This window comes from Peromyscus leucopus, chromosome 1 (genome assembly GCF_004664715.2).
Source record: "Peromyscus leucopus breed LL Stock chromosome 1, UCI_PerLeu_2.1, whole genome shotgun sequence".
Taxonomy (NCBI): domain Eukaryota; kingdom Metazoa; phylum Chordata; class Mammalia; order Rodentia; family Cricetidae; genus Peromyscus; species Peromyscus leucopus.
The window spans coordinates 92,238,975-92,263,342 of record NC_051063.1 but is presented as its reverse complement, the minus strand read 5'-3'; the positions used below and the strand labels follow the sequence as shown (position 1 = coordinate 92,263,342).

Here is a 24,368-nt window from a genome sequence, read left to right as displayed (position 1 = left end):
ATAGGTGGATTAGAATTCACAGATGCCAGCTTGGAGCTGGCTGTTTGATTTTGTGACCAGCTGCATCTGCTGCGCCGCTTTCTTTATTGCCATTGACACCCCAGTCCCCTGCAGTTAGAGTCTTACCGAAATCTCAGATAGGGTTCTAGGAGACAGCATAGTGGTCTGAGGAGCAGCTTGCAACAGTTGAAATTCTTCCCGATTCGGAAATGTTTTACTCTTCATAAATTTATCAAAATTAGTTCTTTCAGAGTTTCTACAGATTGAGACTCAGCCTGCCATGGAAAAATAATGTAGCTGAGTTTTCCATGTTTTGCATATTTTTCTTCCTCTCTGGAGTTTCTACACAAAGATTTCTGCCGAGTCTCTTTACCCAAGATGTCCCGAACCGTCATGGCAGAGATCATGGGGCCCATACCTGGCTATGCAGATGACCCGGGAGATGGATGGAGCCAGCCTTTCTACCTCATGTTTGTGTTCACATGATTGCACAGCATGAGACAATATGTCCTCACGTTGGCAAGAATCTGTCTTGGGCAGGTTTGTTTGTTTCCAGCCGTGGCACACAATGAAGAAAAGCTCCAATAGTGCCTCATCGTAGAGCAGAGCTGGCAAAGACACACGTGCCTTTGATCTGTCCAGTGACTGACTAAATTATTAGCTACATGACCTCTCCTGAGGCCTTCCTTCATTTCTGCCTGGGGCCCTTTGTGATATGATTTTCCAACAGACCTTTCTTTCCAGTCTACCATTGCTTCTGATAAACAAAGAGCTTAAAGTTCAAATCCTTGATTTCATCCTTTCAAGTTCAAGAACCTCCATGGAGCATTGCTCAAGTGCACCCTCTTGCATCCAGTTGGTGTTACCATAAGGCCTACTCCAGGGGAGGCAGACATACTGCACTCCCTGTGGTCCTCTGGGCCACACATGAGGAATGAGACCTGAACAGAACACAAGGTCCCAACCCTTGATGGGAACCTACATCCTTCAGGCCATGTCTTGGCTTTGGGAATCTATGGCATCTTTCTTCAGGTTCTCTTGCCTTCATGACATGAATCCTTTGACCTCAGAGGTACTTTAGCTGATGTGGGGTAGAATTAAAATCTCCACAGGAATATGGCAGTGCAGGGACTGACTTCGTGAGCCCAGCACTGAATCTGTTTGCTTTCCTGTGCAGGCTGAACTAGGCCTCAGTTTTTAGGGTTCTGTTCTATGTTTTTATTCCTGAATTGAGAAATCTCATGCTAAGCAACCTCCAAGGTCTATCGGAGAACACTCTAGAATAACATTGGTAATCAAGATTGTACAGTGAAGACCAGAGCTCCTGAGCCACAGGTCATAACAGGAGAGGCCTGGATGGTGGGCCAGTGGTTTGCCATCTTGTCTGATCTGGGCTGCCCTTGTTTCTGATTTAGCAAAGGTAGTAAGGGCTCAGAAAAGCTTTGTGACCTGCCTAGGGTCACAGATCTGACCTTAATCATTAGCCTGTCTGAAGCCAAAGCCAAAGCAGGGCTACCCAGAAGGGTTCCTGTCCCCGACTCGTGGTGCTGTGTGTGGGTTCCCTCCAGCTGGCCCTTCTCTGAGTTTGAAGGAAATGGCAAAGATGAGCAGTGAGGGCTAGCTCTCACTCCAGATCTCAACTGCCAGCTCCCAGACAAGAGGGCACGACACAGGAAGGTCTCTTTTCCCAGAGCCTAGCTCCAGACTACAGCTGGCCTACATCCTCGATTCCTAGGACAGTCTCCAGGCTCACCTACCCAGCTCCTCATCTGCAGTTCTTTGTGAAGCCAAAGGCTCACATCAGAAGAAAAGAACCACTGTGGACAATGACACGGTGCTAAACATAGCTCTGTACATTTGAAAATGAACAATGTGTAAAAGCCTTGAAACATTTTTTCTTTGATGTGAATGGAGTCTTCGGCATTTCGAAATACAATACGATGAATTAATTGCTACTCATTAGGCAGCAAGTCAGGCCAGCGCTGAATGTGGCTTTCCCTCCTCCACAGGAGCTGTGGCCTGACCAGAGTCGCCCCTTTTGTATTTGCTCCTGCCTTCTGCAATGATAAGCAAATTAGAGATCGGAGCTAGAAAACATTGAAGTGCCCCATCCTTTGCCCAGACCACCTTATGTTTTTGTGATGTTTATCTGCTCAAGGGTCACGGCTGATTATTACAGAGGTCACGTGAATCCACACTATGCTTGATTAGAAACATCTGCAAAAGTAATTCTTAGGGAAGTATTTTGTGTTGTGTTTCTGGTGGTTTTTCAAGCAAATTGCTGTTTTTCCTTCCTTGCGTTATAATTTTATGTTGCTGGGAAAAGTGTTTGCAGGAAAACATTTAATAGCTCATGAGAGCTTTTTACTCTTGGTCTCTGTGACTTCATATGTCTTTTTCCTGCAGTATTGCTAATTCCATATGAATAAATCAGATTGGAATCTTTAAATTCCTAGATGATAGTTCACGAATAAGTTGGTGTGTTATACGGTTTATATATACACACTATATATTCTGTATATTAGAACTTTATAGGTTATATATGCTGTGTATAGCATGCTGTTTATTAACGGATAGCAGCTGAGATACACTGCGTATAGGAGCATGCATTCTATTTATCATCCTCAGTTTTTCTGTGGATAGTGTCTAGCGACAGTGAGATGGTTTTTGCAAACTGGGTGCCGGCAAACCATTGAGAACAGAAAGACTCATACAATACTTAGTGTGTCTAGACTTGAAGGGTGTCCTCTTCAGCCATGTGCATTCACATTGCTGCCTTTGTATTATGTATATTCCGTACAAGTATTTTCCTAACACCACGTCCGTTTTGATCACAAAGGGAGGCAGTCGGCAGAACAGAGCTTATCTTCATGAACTATGAAAGCCTGTTTCCTTACTAACAGTTTGGAAGGGAGTTTGATTGTGCAGATGGGGCAGGGCCAGTGAGGCCCTTGGTGGTGTATGGCATGAAATGAATGGCGAGAAAGAGGGTAGATAATGAGACTCTTACCTCTAGCCCAGACTTTTCCAGCATCTTTGGCCCATGTTTTGCTACTCTCTGGCAGTTCAGCGGGCCATGGGCTCAAGAGGGACAGGGAATATGAACTTGTCCCAGGTCTCTCCTCCTTGTTTTCCTTCTCCTGTGCTCCTGTACACACACACACACACACATACACACACACACACACACACACACACACACACACACACACACACACAGTATTTCCTGGAGTCTAAGACAGGCAGAGTATAACTCAATATTGACTTCCTACAGTGTTTCAAGATAAAACAGTACGTTCATCCTTTGTGGATGGATGTAAATCTCATCCACATCTCGGAAACATCAAGAGGTGGAAAATACATCTCAGAGTGAAATTAATTTGCTGTGTGAGCATAGCTCACATTTCTTACATGCACCAAGACTTACTGTATCCATCAGCCCCTCTTCTTTTGTCTGAGGGTGAGAGGAGCCAACAGATAAAAGGCCAGGATATTATCCCATAGTGACACAGGCAAGCAGTTTACCCAGGTTTGACACTTAGGGTGATAATTTTTCCAAAGGTAGGTGTGTGTCTCTGTGCTGTCTTTCTGGACCCCCATCTCGGGATGAGAGAGTCTGCGGCCAGGCTCTTGCCCTGATTTCCATGTAGCCCCACCAGTGCTTATTATCTATCTCCAGGGTTGCTTTGGGTTATAGATCCCCTCTCCTAAACACACACACACACACACACACACACACACACACACACACACACACACACACACACACACCTCTTTTAATTTTCCCATGTATCTTGTAGATGAAGGGCCACTGCTATGAAATTTAATGAATAGAGTATTTCTTCTGACAAAGGTAGGAAGTCACAAGTGTAGACATTTTAGTCCATTTACAGAAAATTGCCTGTTCTCAGGCAGGTGGGTCAAGTGCAGGAGCCACTACTTGAGATAACGTTTCCATCCCACACTTGGCTTTCTGTCTGTCAGGACAGGCAGCTAAGAGGTGCCCAGATTTGAACAAACTACTAGGTTGCTACTGATCATTAGGTCACTGGCCTTATAGATTATGACGTGCTGGTTATAATGAAATTTACCAGCCACCCTCATAGCTACAAATATGTGCATTTATAATGGACCCAGAAGGGTGTAAGAAATTAAGGTGCAATTCTCCCTACAGTAGAGGAAATGAAAGTTGTGGCATGACCTGTCCTAGGCAGGACAGGAAGCCAGGCACTTGACTCCCCAACAGCATGCGCTTCTGTCCAAGAAAGCTCTGGGTACTATAGACATCACAGAAAACAGTGCCCTTTCTCTCCTACATTTGAACTTTGTTTTTATTTATGTACCTGCCAGAGTGGCCAGTAGTCATTAAACAGACGAATCGGGGCTGGAGAGATGGCTCAGTGGTTAAGAGCACTGACTGCTCTTCCAGAGGACACGGGTTCAATTCCCAGCACCCACATGGCAGCTAACAGTTGTCTGTAACTCCAAGATCTGACATTCTCACATAGACATAATGCAGGCAAAACACCAATGCACATAAAATAAAGATAAATAAATTATTAAAAAAAAACACAGACAAAGCAGACCTTGTTCTGAAGCTATAAGAGCTAAATAGCAAAGATAGTTTCTTTTCTCCCTTCAGGCTGACTAATTTCCTTGTTCCAAAAGAAGAGTGGGGCTGGTGAGATGGCTCAGCAGGTAAAGGCGCTTGCTGCCAAGCCTGATGATCTGAGTTCAATTCCAGGGACCCACACGGTGGAAGGCCAGAACTGACTCCTGCACACTGTCCTCTGACCTTCACTTAACAAATGTTAAAAGTTTAAGGAGACTGTCGAGCCTTCATGGACATTTTGAAAATCTTTTGAACATACCTAGCAAAGAGAAATATTTCAAGCAGGTCCTCATAGCCAGTAGGTCTTGGAGATTCAAGGAATTGGTTTCTCTCTGGACCTGAGCTTTGGTTTTACAAGTTGCCTCACTAAAATGTACCAATCATATTCCACACGGGGCAGACAATCACTCCTCTCCTCAGCATTTCATAAACACAGAACTCACAGGTCTCTGAGAGGCTGCAGGACTTTCTCACGGAGCAGAGCCAGGTCCTGGAGTGATTTTGTACCTGTTCTTCTGAATTCACACCAGCTGAGCAGGCAGAGTCTGGGCCTCTCTTTGAGTCTGCGCCCCAAAGAAGTTGTGAAGCCTGGGGAAGGCACCTGTGACCATTCCTCTGCCATTCTCTCAGTCTCAGCAGATTGCCTAGTGAGCTTTTCTAACCTCACCAGGGGTTGACTGGCTTTAGGGCTGGAGTCTAATGTGATGGGCCCAAAGATAAACTAGCAAGTGTGTATTGGTATCGTGCACTCTTCACTGTGAGTGGAGCCGTACATACTTACTACTCATAGGTTCCCTTCTGAGGGGGTGGCTGGACAGGAAATATATATATGGAGCCTTAAATTTTACTCCCTTCAGGTTAGACAGCTGTCAGGTTAGAGGTTTGACTGGCTAGTTAATAAAACCTGCCTTGAAAGAGTGCTATCCGGTGAAGAGACCTTAAGCATCATTCCTAGTCACCCTAGGCCATTCTAGCAGGGACCAGCAATCAAGCCAGTGTCCCCAGGGCTTCACTGTGTCCTTGATGCAGAAGGTGCCATGACATGGCAGATGTTCACAGTGTCTGAGTGCAGACTGGAGAGCTGATACAGGGCTCCCTGCTCCGGAGTACAGAGTACAGAAATGTCAAAATGCATGTTAGCTCTTCCTCCTCTCCCTCCTTCCACTCACTTTCAGAAAACTTAGAATATTTTTACTCTTTGAGAATCTGTCTCTTGATAAGAGCTTTTAGAAAAAGTCTCATGGTGTTCCTGGTGTGCTGGGGCAAAGTGCTGTCCACACTTTGGAGAATCAAATGCATCTTTGTTAGAAGCTTCTAGAATAGTTTCCTAGTCTGATTCTTTCTCAAGCTCCTCTTAACCTTCCCTTTGGCAGCTCAGCCTGTTTATTCCTCACCTTTGGTTAACTCTGTACACATGGGAGCTGCCTCCTGGCTGATACTTTAAGTGTCATAAACTCTGAGCAGTAGCTTTGTAGAGGGCACCACAGTTTGTGTTGGTATCACTGTTTTGTTCCTGCTTCAGTGGCTTCTGGGCTCTGATTATAGACCTTCACCCCTCAAGCCTTGCGAGCACCCACGGGGCCTGCCACACACAAGGCCTGACCATTGTTCCATCTATAATGGAGACACCACATAGCCCCACAGTCAGGGAGTTGGGGGGTCAGTTCTGTCAGTGGTGGTTTTTGGATAGCTATCTGTATGATACTCTCCAAAAGTATAGAAAATGATCACATCCATGTATGCATTTTTATAGCACCCGAATATATGTTGTGTTTATATACATATGTATTTTTTAACTAAAGAAGAAAAGTAACCCTGCCTTTGTACGTGATCCTTTTAACAAACTTGTTTATTATTGTATCCAGGTAACAAGCATGGTAAGTATATTCTCTAAACTGAGTATTCTGTATTTTAGCTGTGCTTGGCAGACTTTTATTTTGGCTAGCTTTATGTTACCAGTCTTGGCTTTTTAGAAAAGATCCGTTTAGGAAAGGAAAGACTGTAGCATCCCCTACACTCTGAGCTTTGGTAAAGAACCACTGTAGCCTTAGCCCCATAGCATGTGCCCTGACAGCATGCTGCTTGGCTGCCCACCCCCCTGCCCGTCTGCTGCTTCTGAGCTGCCCCTCCATAGATATCTGCCAGGGTTCCTGGGCCTTGAATGACCCCAGAAGGGCCTGGCACTATGGCCCAGTGACAGCAGGCACCCAAATAGTGCTCCCTAAATTCTGTAGATGGCCCTGCCCCTGCTGATAGCTATTCTTCCTACCTTTCACTTGAAAGCAGGGTCACCCCTACCCCTAGTGTGATAAGTCATTGAGAATTCTTCTGGAAATAGAAACAATGAATACATTGTTTGGCTCCCTATCTATTGGAAAATGGATTAAGGGTTTAAAACCCAGCCTTGCCACTAGGTATTGCTTGCTAGTAGTCCTAGTTCCATGAGCCAGAGTCACAGCCTCCTGGCTGTGGTGTTCTCTCTGTGCATGTGTGCTTCCCTGGCCCCTGTGTGGCTCTGTATTTTAGTCCTTGTGCTCGTGGCTGTACTTTATAACCCACGTGGTAGCCATGTGTTCCATATTAAGTCAGTGTGTCACTGTCATCTTCAAGGATCAGACTGCCAAGGACAAGGCCTTGCAGCACATGGCTGCCATGTCATCAGCCCAGATCGTCTCGGCTACTGCCATCCACAACAAGCTGGGGCTGCCTGGAATTCCACGCCCCACCTTCCCGGGGGCACCGGGGGTAAGTTAGAAACCAAATCCAGGAATGATGGTTTATTGGGTATGATGGTGTAGCTACTCAGGATGCTGATTTAGGATGCTGATTTCAAATGTTTGAAAGCCTCTTAGGGCTACACAGTAAGTTCAAGGTCAGCCTGACCAATTTGATGAGGCCCTATCTAAAACTAGAATTAAGGGGGACTTTGTGATAATGTGGCTCAGTGGTAGAGTACTCACTCATCATGTACGAAGCCCTTAGGACAGTACACAGTATCACAAAATAGATAGTGGATGGATGGATGGATAGATAATGAATAGAATAAAAGATAGATGATGGATGGTAGATATAGATGGTAGATGGATGGATAGATAGATGATAGAGGATGGATAGATGGATGGATAGATAGATATATAAGACAAGGAAGGTGAAAGATGAGGCTAGAAAGAAAAGAGAAGGAAAAGAAGGATTGGGGGAAAGGAAGAAGGGAAAAGAGGAAAAAAAGGAAATAAGAGGAAGGAGAAAATTGGGAAAGAAATGAAATTAAATATTTTGTTTCTGGTGACCTATTTAGTTGTGGCCTGCCTCTTTTACTCTTTTTCCTGGTTCTTGGTCTCCATCCCTGTATCCTCAGGGTCACTTTATAGCAACCACTGGGGCAGCTCCTCTGTTACATCTTGTTTCACCCCAGAGCCATCTTCAGTGGTCTCAGTGTCATGCCATTTTTGTAGCTCCTGAAGCTGAGGTTACTCCGTAATGAGGCGCCAGTAGAGGTGACTTGGTCAGTTCGATAAGTAATACTGTCAGGATTCTGCCCTTCTCCCTCTTGATGGGGAATAGCGGGTACCAAAGGCCTTAGGTATGCTCATAGCAAAAAGGAGTGCCCTAGTTGCTTCTCCAAGCTCTGGCTTTGTTATTTCAAAGTCCATGTGTTGCTGCATTGGACCTTGGGAACTACATACTGCGGGATATACAGGAAGTACTTGGAGTAGAGGAGGGCCAGCCTTTGCAGAATAAACTGACCTCTTGACCTTAGGAGAGTTTTCAGAACGTGGTGGCTAAAGGCAGCCCCTATTACCAGTCAGGGGTAGGCTGTGGTCTTGAACACAGCCCCAGCCACACCCGTACTCCAGAGAGAGGATGCCACAGCTGGCGGGTGGGAGCAGTCTGGTGTTCTTCAGGAAGGGCTTATCATGTGGCCGTGTCCCAAACTTACTTTGATGAGAACTTATAACCTGAAGCCTTTGCCTCTTGCTTTCCAGTTCTGGCCTGGAATGATACAGACAGGACAGCCGGGATCCTCACAAGAGTAAGTCTGTGAAAGGCCCAGACAGCCGGGGTTAGCCCACCTCGGGGATTTCTCCTGCACTAGGCTTTCTTAGGGGATAAGGGAGAGAAGACTGTCAAACGGAAGTTCTGAATCTGCCTTTCCTTATGTCCCCATGTTCTCGAACATGAAAAGGAGCCACCTTTGAGAGTATAGATTCCTTTCTTCCACCTCAGTATTAGCAGTGATACAGCCGGAAACTTGAATTAGGTCTCCCATCCTTTGTGGCTTTGGCTGCATCACCAGAGTCTCCCTCACCTGTGAAAGGTCAGCCAAGATGGTGTCTCTTTCCACTGTGGCTGTCCCTGCGACAGGAGTGCCTGATAGAAAATCCCAGAGACCCCTTGAATTCAGGGAGCAAGCTCAGCCCACAAGAGGTGGAAAGGAATTTTTCTTTGTATATATTGAGCCATGTGGTCTGGAGAAGGGAGATCCTGACTCCTGGCCTTCCCTAGGCCATGACAGATGACCTTTGTCTGTGTGGGCATGAAAAGTGCTCTCCATGGGTGTCTGCTACACCATGGGGAGGTCAGGATGAACTCTCTACAGCTTGTCACACCAAATCATTGTGGATGTTTGGTCCTCTGCAGCCTGCTGACCAGCCACTCCCTTGGAGGAAGAAACTTGCTTTTTATAGATATAGTTCAGCATGGAATGGGCAACCCAGTGCAGGCAGGGAGCCAGGCAGTGTGATGGGGTCATGGGGGAGTCCTGCTGGAGGCCAAAGCCAGGCCTGGGTTGTAGCCACCACTGTACCCATAATTTTAACTCTTGCTAACTATTTGTCCCCAGCGTCAAGCCCTTTGTGCAGCAGGCCTACCCCATCCAGCCAGCAGTCACAGCCCCCATTCCAGGTAAGTCTCCCTGCTTCCTCTTGGGTCCCAAGAGTGCAGTGATGTCGTTCTCAGCCACCAGCTGCCCCTCTTCTTTTCCCTCCTAAGGGTGGGCCCTATTTTGAAGCCAAGAAACACTCAAGAGTTCCTCTCCCAAGGGCTCACTAGTTAAGAGCCCCGATTGCCATTGCAGAGGCCCTGGGTTCGTTTCTCAGCACCCACATGATACCTTCTAACCATTTGTTAATCCAGTTCCAGGGGATACAATCCCCTTCTCTGACCTGTGGGCACCAGGTGTGCACATGGTGCACATACGTGTATGCAGGCAAAACATTGAAGGTGATAAAAATTAGTAGAATTAAAAAATAAATCTAAAAGTAGCCATGTCTCCCAAGAGCTCTTCCTGCGGGGTTGTCGGGAAACAGGAAGCCTGGCCACTTTCACTTAGGACGCCGGGTCCCACTGAGGAGGGAAGTTGTTGTGGTTGCCGTCTTCAGCAGCTGCCAAGTCCTGTACTCTGAGTCAGGCACAGCTGACTTCAGCTTTCTCAGCTAGTGAATTTTGGTTCCTCATTGGCTCCCTTCTGTAATGAAGGGCTGACATGGACGCTCATAGCAGAAGCTGTGAACCTGGCTGGCCCATCTGGCTCCCCTTCTCATGAAAACTCTCTCATCCAAATACACATAGTGTCTGTCACTCAGCTGAAATTTTTGAGGTACTGTATAATCTTTGACCTACCCCTTTAGTGTCCCAAGTAAAATTGCAGTCCCTTGTTACCCTCTGTTTCCATGGAGCATCCTGAGGGAATGTTCCTAGTCTTGAGATGGAAGATGAGCTGATAGCAGCAACGCTGTATGGGTCCTGGCTTCACAGGATGCCTTCACAAGCGTTTCCTTAGATGCCTCTGCCGTTCTCGCTTGTTGGTCTGCTTCCTGCTCACAGCGTTTCTTAGCTCTGCCGCTTGCTTGCCTCCTCTTTACCCAAGATTACCTGCTCTATATTAGTTGCTTTGACAAAATACCAATACAAGCAATTGAAGAGAGGAAAGTTTTGTTTGGTTTCTCAGTTTGAGGGTAGCGTCTATCTTGGCAGTGAGGTCATGGTGCTCGGAGTGTGAGGTAGCTAGCTGGTCACATTTCTCTCCACAGACAGGAAGCAGAGAGAGGTGAATGCTGATGCTCAGCTCTCTGTTTCTTTTATATGTTGTTCAGGGCCCTAGCTGCGAGATGGCATTATCAGGGTGACTCTTTCCTTTTCCTAAGTTAAACCTCATAGATGTTTTACCATAGTGATTGTCAATTGATTGAAGCTGACAATGGACATTAACTATCAGCCAGCAGTGTCCTCCTGCTACAGTCCCTTAACCTTAGTTGGCGCTGTCTTCATGATGAGCCTCATGTAATCTTTTCAGCTGTCACACTGCCCGAGTGCCATTAGTGGAGGGAGTTGTCCTTTCCTTCCAGGCCCTCTGTGTTCGGAATTCCACCCCATTGAGGTCTAGGAGGGGGTGCGTGTGGACTTGTGTGAAGGTGACAATTGTTATTTCAGGGTTTGAGCCTGCATCAGCCCCAGCTCCCTCAGTCCCGGCCTGGCAGGGCCGTTCCATTGGCACAACCAAGCTTCGCCTGGTGGAATTTTCAGCTTTCCTCGAACAGCAGAGAGACCCAGACTCGGTGAGTGTGCCCAGAGGGGTGTGACTAGTGGCGAGTGTTCCGTGACTGCTCGTTTCTCCACTCTGTGGCCTATCCCTTACAGACCCCCTTTCCCTTACACCTCCGTGAAATGTCCTATGTCAAAACATGACATGGAACAGCCAGGGAGCCCTTCTTCACCCAGGGAGAGGATGCTCTTGGCAGATAGCTCCAGCTTCAAAGATGGGTGTTTATTGCTGCTTGGACCACAAGTTCCAGGGAGTACCTAGGCTGGAGGGCAGGCGCTCACCAGGCTTATGTAACGTTTATTGAGCGTTCTTATGTGGCTGATATGATGTAAATTATTTGGGCACTATTAGATAAATGATGACAGTGGACCAGTAACTTCTTCAGTCATATAGTTAATATTTCTGGGTTAAAGATTCATTCTAAAACACTAAAGTCTAAACGGTCAGCCATCATATTATCCAGCATCTCTAAGTCTGTGGGTCCCTCATCCCCCAAAAAGCCCCAAACGAAAGCATCATCTTCAGAAGTAATGTTGGTGCTCTGTAGACTGCAATGCCTTATCATGCTGTAAACACCAGAAACACAGGCATCTGGACTTTGTTTGTCATTTTCTCCTTCTCCTTCCCCACCCACTCCATCTTGTACACATCATCCCATGCATATGCGAACCTCCCTTCTTGCCCACCCCAGAAGCCCGTACCCTTTGTTCACGCCCACTCCTTGGCTGTGAGTGTGAGGGTTGCATCTGTGTGTGGGTGAGCCCCAGGCAGCAGCTGAAGCAACCATGAGTTAGTGTTGGGATCCTCACCAACTCCTTGCCCTACTCTGTCTCCTAGCACTGACCTCTTTGGGAACCACGCTAGACATGTGGTTCCAGGAGTCACTGTGGGTCTTGCTGTCATCTGTTATCAAGAGAAGGAGTCATAGGCAGGGCTTGATGGCACACACAGAGGCATACAGATCCCAGTGAGTTTGAGGCCAGCCTGATCAACATAGTTCTAGGACAGCCAGGGCTCCCTTGTAAGACCCTGTCTGGGACGCAGAGGGAGGGAGGCAGGCGGGCAGGCAGACAGACAATAGACAGACAGACAGAGGTGAGTGCACACAGTTAGTCATAAGTGAACGATATGCTGACCTTTAGATGTGACTGTCCGAGCTTCTGCTTGGCTGAGTGCAGAGACAGGTACTCAAGGCAGAGACGCTGCCCCGGAAGTTATCAAAGCACACCAAGAGTTCACGAGGGGTCTGCCCTTCTACCTGCCACCCTGAGGGCTGGCAGAGAATGGGGCTGCTCCAGAGTTAGGGGCCAGTGAAGTAAAGCGGTAACAAACTGGAGTGCAGCCGCAGGGTCTGCTCTTCTCCGGTATCTGGAGGCTGTCTGGGAAGAGTTGCCTGCTGGGCTAATAATCCACACAGGTGGGGGCATTGTGAGACAGAACAAGATGGCAGTCTTTGCTTCTGCCTGGAGGCCGGCCTCACCTTCTCCGTCCTGCATCCCCTGTTTGTTCCCCTGTGCCTTGCCATTGACTCTGTCCCCATAGGCCCCTTTAGGTAGGTTCTGTTTTCTCACTTTGCAGAGGAAGTGACTGAGGCCAGGTGACTTGAGCTATACAGTTAGCAAACAGAGGACCAGACTACGTCCTCCTAAAGTGTCCTCTCCTCACTGCTGTAAATCACACTGTTGATGAAGGACCTGACTGCCTTCATGGCCCTGAGTAGGTCTCTCCCTCTGTACCCTATTGCTGATGTTTGAAATACGCCTCTTTATAACACACATCAGATTTCTTGACCATGGTCCCTCAGTGTGGGCAGAACATCCTGGAAGCTGCAGATGCTCAGTTCCCCTATAGCCTACACACACTGTCTCCTGTACTTTAAATCATGGATTCCCCCATCCCCCACCCCCCACTCCCCCACCCCGGCTGCCCTGTCTCTTCTTCCTTCCTTCCTTCCTTCCTTCCTTCCTTCCTTCCTTCCTTCCTTCCTTCTTCCTTCCTTCCTTCCTTCCTTCCTTCCTCCCTCCCTCCCTCCCTCCCTCCCTCCCTCCCTCCCTCCCCTCCTCTTTCTTGTGTGTGTGTGTGTGGTTTTTCAAGACAAGATTTCTTGTTGTCGTGAATTTCGTATTTTAAATAGTTTCATGCTGCACTGTTTGGGGAATGTAGATGACACCATCCCATAGACTAAGGTTCACACTAAAGAGAAAGGAAGTACAGTATGCTAAGGGCCAACTACATATAACATGTCAGAGACTGAAAGTTGCTTGTTCTTTGTGTACTGCTTCTGCAAAGAACTCACCCACCTGCAACTCCGGCTTCCAGAGACCTGATTCCCTTTCCTGGTCTCCAAGGGCATGTGCATTCAAAGACACATGCATACAGAAATGTAATGAAAACTAAAATCTTTTTAAAAGTAAGGTTACTTGATCTTTAGTTTAAAAATGTCTAGTTTCAGCTGGGCGGAGGTGGTCCACACCTTTAATCTCAGTACTCAGGAGACAGAGGCAGGTGGGTCTCTTTTGAGTTTGAGGCCAGCCGGGTCTACAGAGTGAGTTCCAGGACAGCTAGACCTGTTACACAGAGAAACCCTGTCTTAAAAAACAAAACAAAGCAAAATTGTCTAGTTTCAAGGTTAGAGATGTAGCTCAGTGGGAGAGGGCTTATTTAGTATGAATATACAAAACCCTGGGTCCCGCCCACGGAAGAAAGTAAGTATAATTTCAGACAATGAAAATACTTTTCCTTGTTTTTAAAGATTTATTTATCTACCTGTTTGTTTGTTTGTTTGTTTGTTTATCATATATGCAGTATTCTGCCTACACACCAGAAGAGGGCACCAGATCAAATTACAGGTGGTTGTGAGCCACCATGTGGTTGCTGGGAATTGAACTCAGGGCCTTGGGATGAACAACAGCCAGTGCTCTTAACCTCTGAACCATCTCTCCAGCCCCCAAAAATACTTTTTCTATACACACATGTGTACACGCGCATGCACACCTGCACACATACATACACACATCTATGCACTACACGTGCACAAAAAAAGGACAAAAAAAAGAAAATGCTTTCTAATATATCTTGATGTTTCTGACTTGGAGTATGACGTTTATATCAAATTCGCCAACTAAGATCATATCACTTTTATATATTAACTTTGTGTTACCTAGTCCGTCTCATATATTATTTCTTAGAACACCCATTTTGTAGTTAAATGTATACATATGAATGTATGGGGGCTGGCTCAGTTGGTAGAGTGCTTGCATCGCATGCATGGAGCCCTGGGTTTGACTCCAGCACCACATAACCTGAACGTGGCTGTCTGTGCCTATAATTCCAGCATTTGGGAGGTAGACACAGGAAGACCAGGAGTTCACAGTCATCCTTGGATCGATAATGAATCGCAAGCCAGTCTGGGCTACATGTTTAGCGGGCTAAAAGTTATGCATCTTCAATTTTGGTGAAAACACAAGGGCCCAAAGTGTGGTTTTTGGAAGAGAAAAGTGGTAATTGACTCCTTGAAGTGAAAAGGAATTAACCAAGTTATTTAAAGTATCTAACAGTGTCTGAAGTGCCAGCCTTTGCAATGACCTCACCTACCATTCACTAGGCAAACACCCTGTGCTGTCCCCTGACAGGCCCAAGTGCTGCTTCAAAATCAAGATTAGGCTGAAAAATCAAAACATGTGGATGATTTCTTTGGCTCTTGAGACTTCCGAGACATTAATTTCGTTGTATTTTTGTTCTATGATAGAAAAGTTCTGGTCATTTAAAATACTCAGCTGGTATGTTTAAAGACATTTGGAAATAGTTAAAATTTAATATGAAAACATTAATCACATTAATTTGATAAGGAAATCAGCAAAGTGGCCAGTAGTTCTCGGATCTTAACCAAATTGAATGCCGACAGTTGGAGTGTCTAGATCTTTGTTCCGTATCTACTTACAGGTGTATGTATTCTGTATCTTTGCTGCTGTGTAGGCTTGTTTAAATCATGAGGTGGTGAGATATCCTCAGTAGGGGCTGGGGAGATGACTCGAGCTTGAGACCACTTTCTGCTCTTGCAGAAGATGAGTTTGGTTCCAGCGCCCACATCAGGCAGCTCCCCAGGGGTCTGCAGGCATCTGCACTCATGTATATATCCCTACACACAGACACACATGCATACATGTAATTGAAAGGAAATAAATCTTAAAGAATATTCTTAGTAGGAGGACTTACAGGCAAAAAAGAGATGAAGCAGCCAGACAGGGTGCTGGGGAGCTCGTTCATTACTTGTAGCTCGATGCTAAAGGAGGTCACTCTGCCTCTTCCTGAATAAGAGGCTTGAAGGGGATTGCTCTCACATAGGCAGCTTTGAACCCTGGTCTTCTGTATCATGATTGCTTAGCTGCCTAACCGCAAAGCCCTGGAGCCTAGAACCTAGCCTGTCTCCCTGGTATAGGGCTGTCCTCTCCGTACCAGCCTTTCCTGATCCCCGCTGGCTCACCACGTGATGCTGCTGTCATCACCAAGGTTTACCACTGTCGTGCAGGCAGTGTTAGTTCCAGTAGCAGTTATGGCCGGTACCTCTAAACCTTTCCTAGGTGCCACACTATATGTTAGCTTATTTAATCCTTAGGAAGTGGTGTGCCTAATGTTAGACTGCCAACTGATGCTCAAAATGGGACTCATATCCAGGTCAGCAGACTCTGAGTCCTGAGATTGTGACCAAAAGGCTGTCTGGTTCATTTATGTCTGAGGAATAGCCTGTGTGCATGGCCCAAGGCGGTGAGGGGCTAATGGAAGAATAGTAGATGGCTGCACGCCCCCTGCTGGCGCCGTGTCCTGGGTGCAGCAGATGGCAGCACTTCCCAAGTTGGTGGTTGTTGATGTTGGTAGAAAACCAGCAAGGCAGTCCCTCTGTTACCTTTGGCTCCGCTAGAAGCGAAGAGAAAAACAGCAGAGGGTGAAGAAAAGAAGGAAGAACCTAAATAACAAAGACTGTTTTAGAAGTGGTTGGGATTGCTTGAAAATACCCTTTCTATGTGGTTTCGGTGTTGTACAGTAACGGACCCAAAGTGTGAAGTGCAAGCTCCCCCTTGGATGTGGGCAGTTTAAAGGGCCAGCCCTGGAATCGGGGCCCAGTGTCTGGAGGGGATGTAGGCAGCTGTTCCCTTGTACACACAAACTCTCAAAGCAGGAAACCGTGAGTGGTGTCCTGTGTGTGCCTGATGAAGCCTGCATGGTTCCTCAGCCCCCGCCCCCACCCATCCTGGGACAGGGGAGGTTCCTTCCGTGGTGAATGGCCCCTCTACTCACCTGCAGCAGGACTTCTCCTTGTCACTCTTCCCAGGTGCCAGGTTCCATGTCCACTGTGGTCTGAGTGCCAGCACAAGCAGGAGCTAAGAGCAGGAAAGGGGAGTGTGCAGGGCTGCTTAGGTGAGAGCTGTATTAGAGAAGGGGCCACTGGGAGAGGATGACACACGGTCCGGCTCTGGTGTGGTCCTGGAGCACGCCCGACAGGCAAGGCCCTCCTGAGCCTGCCCCTGGGTGTGCCTGGTCATCACTAGCACTTCCCAGCCACACCGTGAGCACTGGGCTGGGCATTTTGCCTCCGAAGTGTGAGCCCCAGGAGCGTGGGGGAATGGAGAGCTGGGTTAGCATTTCTGAGGTCTCCTTTTACAGCTCAGCATTCTGTGAAGCCAGAGAAATAATGTCCTCACCTGATCTCTTCTGCCTCTCTTTCGTGACATCTGTATCTCATACAAAGATAAGATTCCTTGACTTCTTAGCATGTGAGCCTCAGTTTCCAGGTTTTGGTGTGAGCATAGTTGGGTCTCTGGGTAGCTATGTTAATTACACATTGCCAAATGCTTTTTGAACTGACCTTAAAGTACTACAATGGGAAATTGGGCCAGATGGTGGGTAGTGAGGACAAAGCCTTGGGGAGTAGCCAGCTGCAGGAGGCAGAGGGTACCTGGGATGGCTGAGCATGCCGATGGAATGCAGAAGAGCCATGGAACAGGGGAGGAAGCTCTTAATGCAGTTTCTTGTCATCCTTATATTGAAAAGATCCTGGCATTGGTGCTGGGACCCCGCCTCAGATGTTATATAGCATTGGGAACAGTTCACAGATAGATGGAAGGGTTGGCTATTTGAATCAAAAGCCAGTGGCTTGAGGCATTTTAGGGAAAGTCCAAGCAATAAATCACTAATATCTAGGGAGGTCTCTGGCTGGACAAGTGCCTCCTCCCCCTCCATACTACTGTCTTTCAGTGAGAGGATGACAATGACCTCAAAATGGGGGAGAAAGAGGATCAGGATGGACAGTAGTCACAGACGAGTGTGTCGGGGATGAGGGCAAAGTCCAGACATTTGTGTTCTGCTAGGTGGAAATTGCTGAAGGGTGGCCTAGGCTAGGGATCTAGCAATGCCTGGCTTCTGCTCCTTACCTCTAAGTGGCTGGAAGCATCTCATCTGGAGCGTGGGAGCCTGGGCTGTGGTGTGAGTGAGTCAGCAGCCCTCCTTGCCTAAGGGAGCCCATCCTGCAGGAGACCATGAGCCTCTGACCCAGCTCTCATTGATGTCCCACTGATGTCCCCTCAGATAACCTGATTCCTTCCAGTAAAGTGGTTGGGCCAACGTAGGCCCAAAGATGATTTAATTTTCTTATCTTTATAGCGTCTTTCAAAGGCTTAAATTCCCAGCTCCAGTAAAATTCCTTTGTCAGACCACAGTTCTGACGTTGGTTGGTTCGGGGAAATGTCATCAGAACAAGTCAAAAGAAATTAGCATCTGGGAGCCTTTGTGTGAGACGGGGCAGAGGGTTGAGGGTGGGCGTGGGTTGGAGATGGAGAGTTTAGAGTGGGTTTCCAAGCATCCTTGCCTCTGCCCTGGGTGGCTGGAGCAGGGTAGTGTGTCAATTGTGAAGCTTTCAGGCTGGGTAGGGGCTGCTAAGCCAGTTCCCGTGTCTCACGAGGCGTGTAGCTGACTGGGCAGATTGTGAAGCAGCTCTCTTCCGCTTGACCTTCACATCGACCCCTAGAGGTGACCCAACCAGCTGTCGTCCTTGTGTTCAGATGACACCACCCAGAAAGGCTGAGAAGCCAACATGCCTCTGGTCACACAGCTCTCCAATAGTAGATTCCTACCTGGGTGTCCTTGACATCCTCAAAATACATGGTCCCAAAGTACATTTGACCTGGGGCTTGGAGGGGTGCCGCAACTTGGTTTGATGGTGGGTTGGGCCTAGATGGGTGTCTCCTGGGTTTTCCTCTGTGGTCCTGCAGGAGGACCCGAGAGACGAGGTGGCATCCAAGGCTCTGCATGATGCCCAGGCGTGGTGCAGTCCCTCAGTGCTAAGTTGTCCCCCACCCTGCACATGGCTTCCCATGACTGCAGCCTGTCGCTGGGTGGTTTATATTCTCTGAGCTGGTCTGGGAACTCACCCTCTTTCTTCATTAGCCTTTGGGGAAGAGGCAATTGAAAGCATCTGGAAATGCAGGTTTTATAGACATTTCACAGAGGCCCAGCCAGGCTCCATCTGCTTTCTTTGGTGGGTCAGCGTCCCTCCCACTTGCCTTCCTTGTGGCTGCCCTGCACTCAGCCATTGTATCGTTTCAGTTGCACTGGGTGGAACTAGGAAGTGAGGAGGAGGCATCTTGGTATAACATCCTGAAAGTAAAGGGATGCAGCACTCTGCAGTGCTTAATCTCAGGAGGAAACGCCTGGTTCAGGTTCACCGGCTCCCTGGCTGCTGCATAGAGGCCCATGTAATCCCCAGCCTCTGCGGCCTGAGTCTGCAAGTCACTTTCTTGTCTTGACTCCACACCCATCCCCTGTTGCTGCCATTAAAGGCTGCCCAGGTCACCCTGAGGGTGCCCAGATGGACAGTCCAAGCTAGAGCGTGACAGGAAGCAAATGCAGGTGATTTGTCCTCATTCTGATTCAGCCTAGACATTAGTATCCTTCAACATGAGTTATTTGTCTCAGTTTCTTTAAATTCCTAAGTGGATTATAATTTTTCCCTTGGTATCATTTGACAGCAGTCATTTTTCAAGGTTTACTAAGTTCTTCAAATACTTGGAATTTTTGGGAGAAGTTTAGGAGAAGATCGCCATCTTCAGGTTACATGATGCAGTGCAACTCTCAGGCCTTTCCCTGGGCACACAGAGGCTTATTTGTAGAACTTTACCTCCTCCCTCCCTCCCTCCCTCCCTCCTTCCTCCCTCTCCCCAAAATGAAATGGCCACATCAGAAATCTCTAAATAAGGTAGAATATTATCAGTCCCATTGGGAAAAGGAAAAAGGTTGGGGTGGAAGAGAAAGCAGTGAAGCCCCAATAATCGTCGGAGACTCTGTTCCTCTTTGTCATGGATCGGGTACATCCCCAGCCACTCCATCTCATTTTAGAGGACAGACCTCTAGTGCTTCCTCAAAGGGAGCCTCTGGTGCTGGAGTCTCCTAGCCTGAGGAAATTCAGGTGACAACTCTCACCTCACTCCAGGAGTGACGGTAGCTGTGACAGTGGGACTCACCCCGATGATTCCGGAACTTCCCACCCTCCGGCTCTGTTTTAAATCACTTTCCATGTTGTTGCTCTCTGAGGGAACACACCGCTTCAGATGGTCTCAGCCCAAGCAGAGAAATGTCACAGTTATGGAGTAAATGGTATTTGTGACAGATTCTCTGTGCTCACTTGATAATGTAGTTTCTTTCCATGCGTTCTCTCACTTAATCCTCTGGCGGTCATGTAGGGCAGGAACTGCCTTCGAATGGAGGCGACTTGGGTAGAGGGGCAGAAAGCCACAGCTCAGAAGGTTCTAGGTTTAGAGATTCCATCTCTAAAGAGGATGGAATCTCAGCTGGCTCCAGGGTCCAGGTCTCCTCATCCCTCTGTGCTTTCCATTAGCAGCAAAGAGCAAAAGGGGCTAGAGACCTGGAAGACAGAAAGCTTGCTTCAGCGAGGAGGAAGGTCCTTGTTACCACTTCCACGTCTCGTTCCGTGCCCCCTAAGGATTTCTGCTCATTCAGGCTCATTCACAGCAGTGAAGACAGACTGTGATCACAGTGGTAGAAAGAGGAGCTGAACAGTTCCTCAAGTCTCAAGTGGACTTGCCTTGTCTGGGGGTCCCACGTGCACAGTCACCCTGACTCCTGGGCTGTGGAGGAGCTTTACAGTCTGACCCATGGGTCTTCGAACCCCAGGGAGCCTGTAGTCAATAGCGAATAAACATCCTAAAGGTCATATTTTTGCTTCCTTTCACAGTTTTTTTCCTTCCTCACCCTGGTCCCCCCCCCCATGCCCCATGGTAGTTTTTCATGGACTGTTTATTTAAGCTAAGGCTAATTGAACCACATGGTCTATAAGGAAAACAGTCATGTGCCACTGGGTGTCTCCTCACCTCCTTGTCCCTCTTATTAGTGATAGCTCTGCACAGCTCTTACAACCGCTTCTTCATATTCTTTTAGATGTAATTTATTATCACTCGTGTGTGTGTGTGTGTGTGTGTGTGTGTGTGTGCGCGCGCGCGCGCGCACGCGCACACGTCCATGCAAGTGCACACACGAGTGTACATTCCACTGGTGATGGAGCTCAGGTCTTCACACTTTTTTAAAGGGCCTCTTTTCATGATTTTTAGAAAACACTCATTGACTTCTTACTATGAGAGAGTAGGATTCAGCTCTCTATTTAGCATATGCTAAGTATAAAACACCTGCTTCCATTCTGCTTTCAATGCCTTAGTGTAGGCTATCAGAATTTCTAGTTTAATTCCTCCTGCACTTACATTACAAATCAGTTTTATTTTTCATACAGCAGTGTGACCTGTTTGCTCTATCTTCTTTCTTAGAGACTTGTCCCCAAGAGTATGTAATTGCCTCTGTTCGTCATCTGTCCGGTTTTTTATATCTACACAAGCATATCTTTCTGGGGGTTTTAGGTGCACACAGGCACCCCATTTCTAGTACAACTCTAGAACTTTCTCTGGCGGTTCCAATAGAGCAATCTCCCATTTTTCTTGCTACCACCTCTCCAGGACCCCACAGCCCACATCCTACTGGACCCAGTTATTGGCCAGGCCCTCGCCTTTCCAAGAACTTCAAATTCTGTGCCATCTCTTCAGTCCCCGTAGTCATTGTATGAAAAGAACTGGTTTAACTGTGATGTGCAGGAGAGGTGGCGGTGACAGTCTTCCATGTCCTCATGTTCTCAGGATCAGGCTAAGGGTGCTCGCTTAGGTGGAGAACATGGTTCTGTGATCCATGATCTGGTAAGCTGCCTCCACACAGTCTCTGCGCAGTCTTCAAAGAAGAGCACCTTACACTGTGATTACGGGTTTAGTGTTCCTACTCAATGCCTGGTGGACGGTAGGTGGTAGGCGTGTTGGTCATTCCACTAAAATCCACGGAGAAAATACAGAGTGGGTGCCTTGTCTGTTGTTGCCTTTGATATTTGGGTGGCTACTTATAGCTATAAAGTGCCTCAGAAACTTTATTTTTTTAATGTTTTCTTATAATTTTTTAAGTTTATGGTTTCTGTGTGGCATGTACCACAGCCTGGGTGTAGTGGCCAGCTTGGTGGAGTTCTCACCTTCCATCTTCTCATTCCTCCTTCGCATTCCTCCTCCTCTCCTTCCAGTGCCTCAGCTCAGGCGTACATGAGAGTGTCTCCACCCACCCAGCTCCCCCCCACCTCACCCCCACTTGGTTCCCATCTTTTGATGTTTACACGTTACTGTTTTCAACTCCCAACAGGCTGGGTTTTGAAGAATTATAGTCCTGGGTCTTATTACGGGTCATTTCTTGGCAGCTGCCTTCCTTTGGAAAGTTTTTCCTGCTCTGTTTGTTTGGTTGTTTGGTTGTGGGGTGTTTTTGTTTTTGTTTTTGTTTTTGATGTGTGTGCCACCTTTTGGGGGAAAACATCATGCCTTTGGTTTCTTGGGGAAGGAGGCAGCTAGTAGGGAAGGGTCCATCCCTACCCCATTCTCTTAGGAAGGAATTACAGCCTCACCCAGTCTCTTTGTTGTTTTGATTTCGTTTATACTTAGGCACAAGCACATCGGATTGGTTTGTTCATTTTGCCCTTTGGGTTTGCAGCCAGGACTCCTGAGCTGCCCAGGTTGAGTTGAAGGGGAAGCGAGGTCTGTTTGTTTCATGCTGTGGTCTCCAGGACACCTCCTTCAGTCCTTTGTATTCTTAGAAACAGAGTCACTCCTTGGCAGCAGCAAATCCTGCAGACACCGCTGGCCAGGGTTTGGTTTCAAGTCCCTAGCCTTGGAGAGACAGCGCCAGCTTCTCTGTCCCTTTCAGCCCTTTGGGCACAGAGGTCACATCCTCCAAATAGAAACCTTTGAAGACTCGGTCTACTGCACTTGTGACTTGATCTAGAATTCTAATTGAATTTCACGGACTTGGGAAACGCTGTTCAGCTTTTCTCCTCGATTCAGCTCATCTGCGGGGCATAGATGGTTCCTCGGGAAGAGAATAGTGATGTCCGTGAGACCCAAAGCCTGGCTCTCACGTGCCCAAGCTTTCATCTTGACTCCAGGCCTTTTCTCAAATGTGTGACTTCAGACAACAATGTGTAACTCTGAGCTCCTCTTTCCTCCTCTGTAAGGAGAATGTAAAGTCCACTACAGCAAGGATGACCTGAAGTCATACATATGAAAAGCCCTGGGACACAAGACCTGGTGTCCCTTCCTTCCACACAGGCAAGAGGTTCAGTTCCCCCTGAGCTCTGAGGGTTGGGCTCCATCATTTAAACCTGCTACACAACCTTTTTTTGCTTGCTCCTAGCTTTTGAGTGATGGATATTTTTTTTTCCTACCCCAGGATGGAGTGAATATTCATAACCCAGACCATTAATTGTCTTAGCGGCTAGTTTATTGACTGCTCTGTGTCTGGCAGGCTTTATGCCAAGCACCATCTGCCCATAATAGTTCCCTCTCATCCTGGAACTCTTCTCTCATACAGGCGCTGTGCTGCCAGAGTGCACAGCAAGTTCAGAGGGTTCCTTCTCTGTGCTCAGTCAGTACCACGGGTTCTCAACTTGTATGAACCCGTCTTGGGGAGATGAAAACAAACATCTCCTGACCCCAGGCTAGGCATCAAGGACAAAACAAAGTAAGGATTCCATTCAAGTCCACCTTGAGAACCAGTGAGTCCACTGGGTTCCCTTAGAGACCATGAGCGAAGGGTTGCTTTCAGTGGTGTGGTTGACCCCCTTTTAAAAAACAAAACAAAACAAAAACCACACTATCAAAAGCTTCCCTCAGTATCAATGGCAACTGCCCCGTAGCTGCATAAATGAGGTTCCCTTTCATTTAACCGTCCACATTCTGTCTACTTTGGGGGTCCTGAGACCTCAAGGACAGCTCAGACAAAATTATATACAGCTGGGAAAGAGTAGGGAAGAGTGACTAGATCTCAGGTAAGGTCTCATGACCCCCCCCCCTCCCATGAGGAACCCTCAACACGCTGGATCTGGAATGTGTTGGGGGCAATCCCAGCTGTTCTCATGAAGATGGTAATGGCTCTTAGGCTCAAAGGACAGACTTCACAGCCTAGCTATCCCTTCTTGGTCCCTATGAATATGATAAAGTTCTCCCTTCTGTTCACCTTCCTGACCTCTTGGCAAGGAGTGGTCTGAGCTCCAACATTTGTGTGGGCCCATTTCAATGTCAAGAGCAAAAGGACTTCAAGCTTCAGAGCCTGTTAACTTTGTTCGCACTTTGCCCTAGCCTATGGACCACCAGTGAGTCAGAAGAACTGGGAGCTCAGACAGGACATCTGCCTTCGATCCACTGCGTCCCCAGGGCCCTGCTGCCCTCCGTTCTTTTCCATGACTCACTGCCTACGGGAGGCAGCAGAACTGGGACCACTCAGACTTTCACTGTGCCTCACATCTTTCTGTGGCCTTTGTTTTTCTTGTCTTTGAGAAGATGGCCTTGGGACTAGAGAGATGGCTCAGTGGGTAAGCGCCCCTGCTACTTCTGCAGAGGATGAGTGTGGTTCCCAGCATCTACATGGCAGCATACGAACATCTGTAGTAACTTCAGCTCTGTGGGATCTGTATCCTCTTCTGGCCTTTGTGGACTACAGGCATGCAGGTGCTACATTATACATACACACAAGCAAACACCCATGCTCAGGAAAATAAATAAAAATGAGAAGACAGCCTGATAGCCTTTGCATAGATGTTCCCTGGCTTTGCAGGCCTTTGAGCATAGGCTCACTCTC

The 24,368-nt window shown here is 47.5% G+C and overlaps 1 protein-coding gene across 9 annotated transcripts in view; it reads left to right on the top strand.

Moving 5' to 3' along the window:
• Tead1 (TEA domain transcription factor 1) overlaps nt 1-24,368 on the top strand; it is a 229,860-nt gene that overhangs the window by 176,369 nt on the left and 29,123 nt on the right. For 6 of the 9 annotated variants that reach the window (XM_028875863.2, XM_028875861.2, XM_028875859.2 and 3 more), the window contains 5 exons: nt 6,478-6,489; nt 7,223-7,357; nt 8,596-8,642; nt 9,453-9,514; nt 11,042-11,166. In XM_028875863.2, the coding sequence (XP_028731696.1) occupies nt 6,478-6,489; nt 7,223-7,357; nt 8,596-8,642; nt 9,453-9,514; nt 11,042-11,166 (381 nt within the window). The remainder of the gene's footprint in view (nt 1-6,477; nt 6,490-7,222; nt 7,358-8,595; nt 8,643-9,452; nt 9,515-11,041; nt 11,167-24,368) is intronic. The other 3 variants (XM_028875857.2, XM_028875860.2, XM_037211422.1) reach the window with 1 other exon arrangement.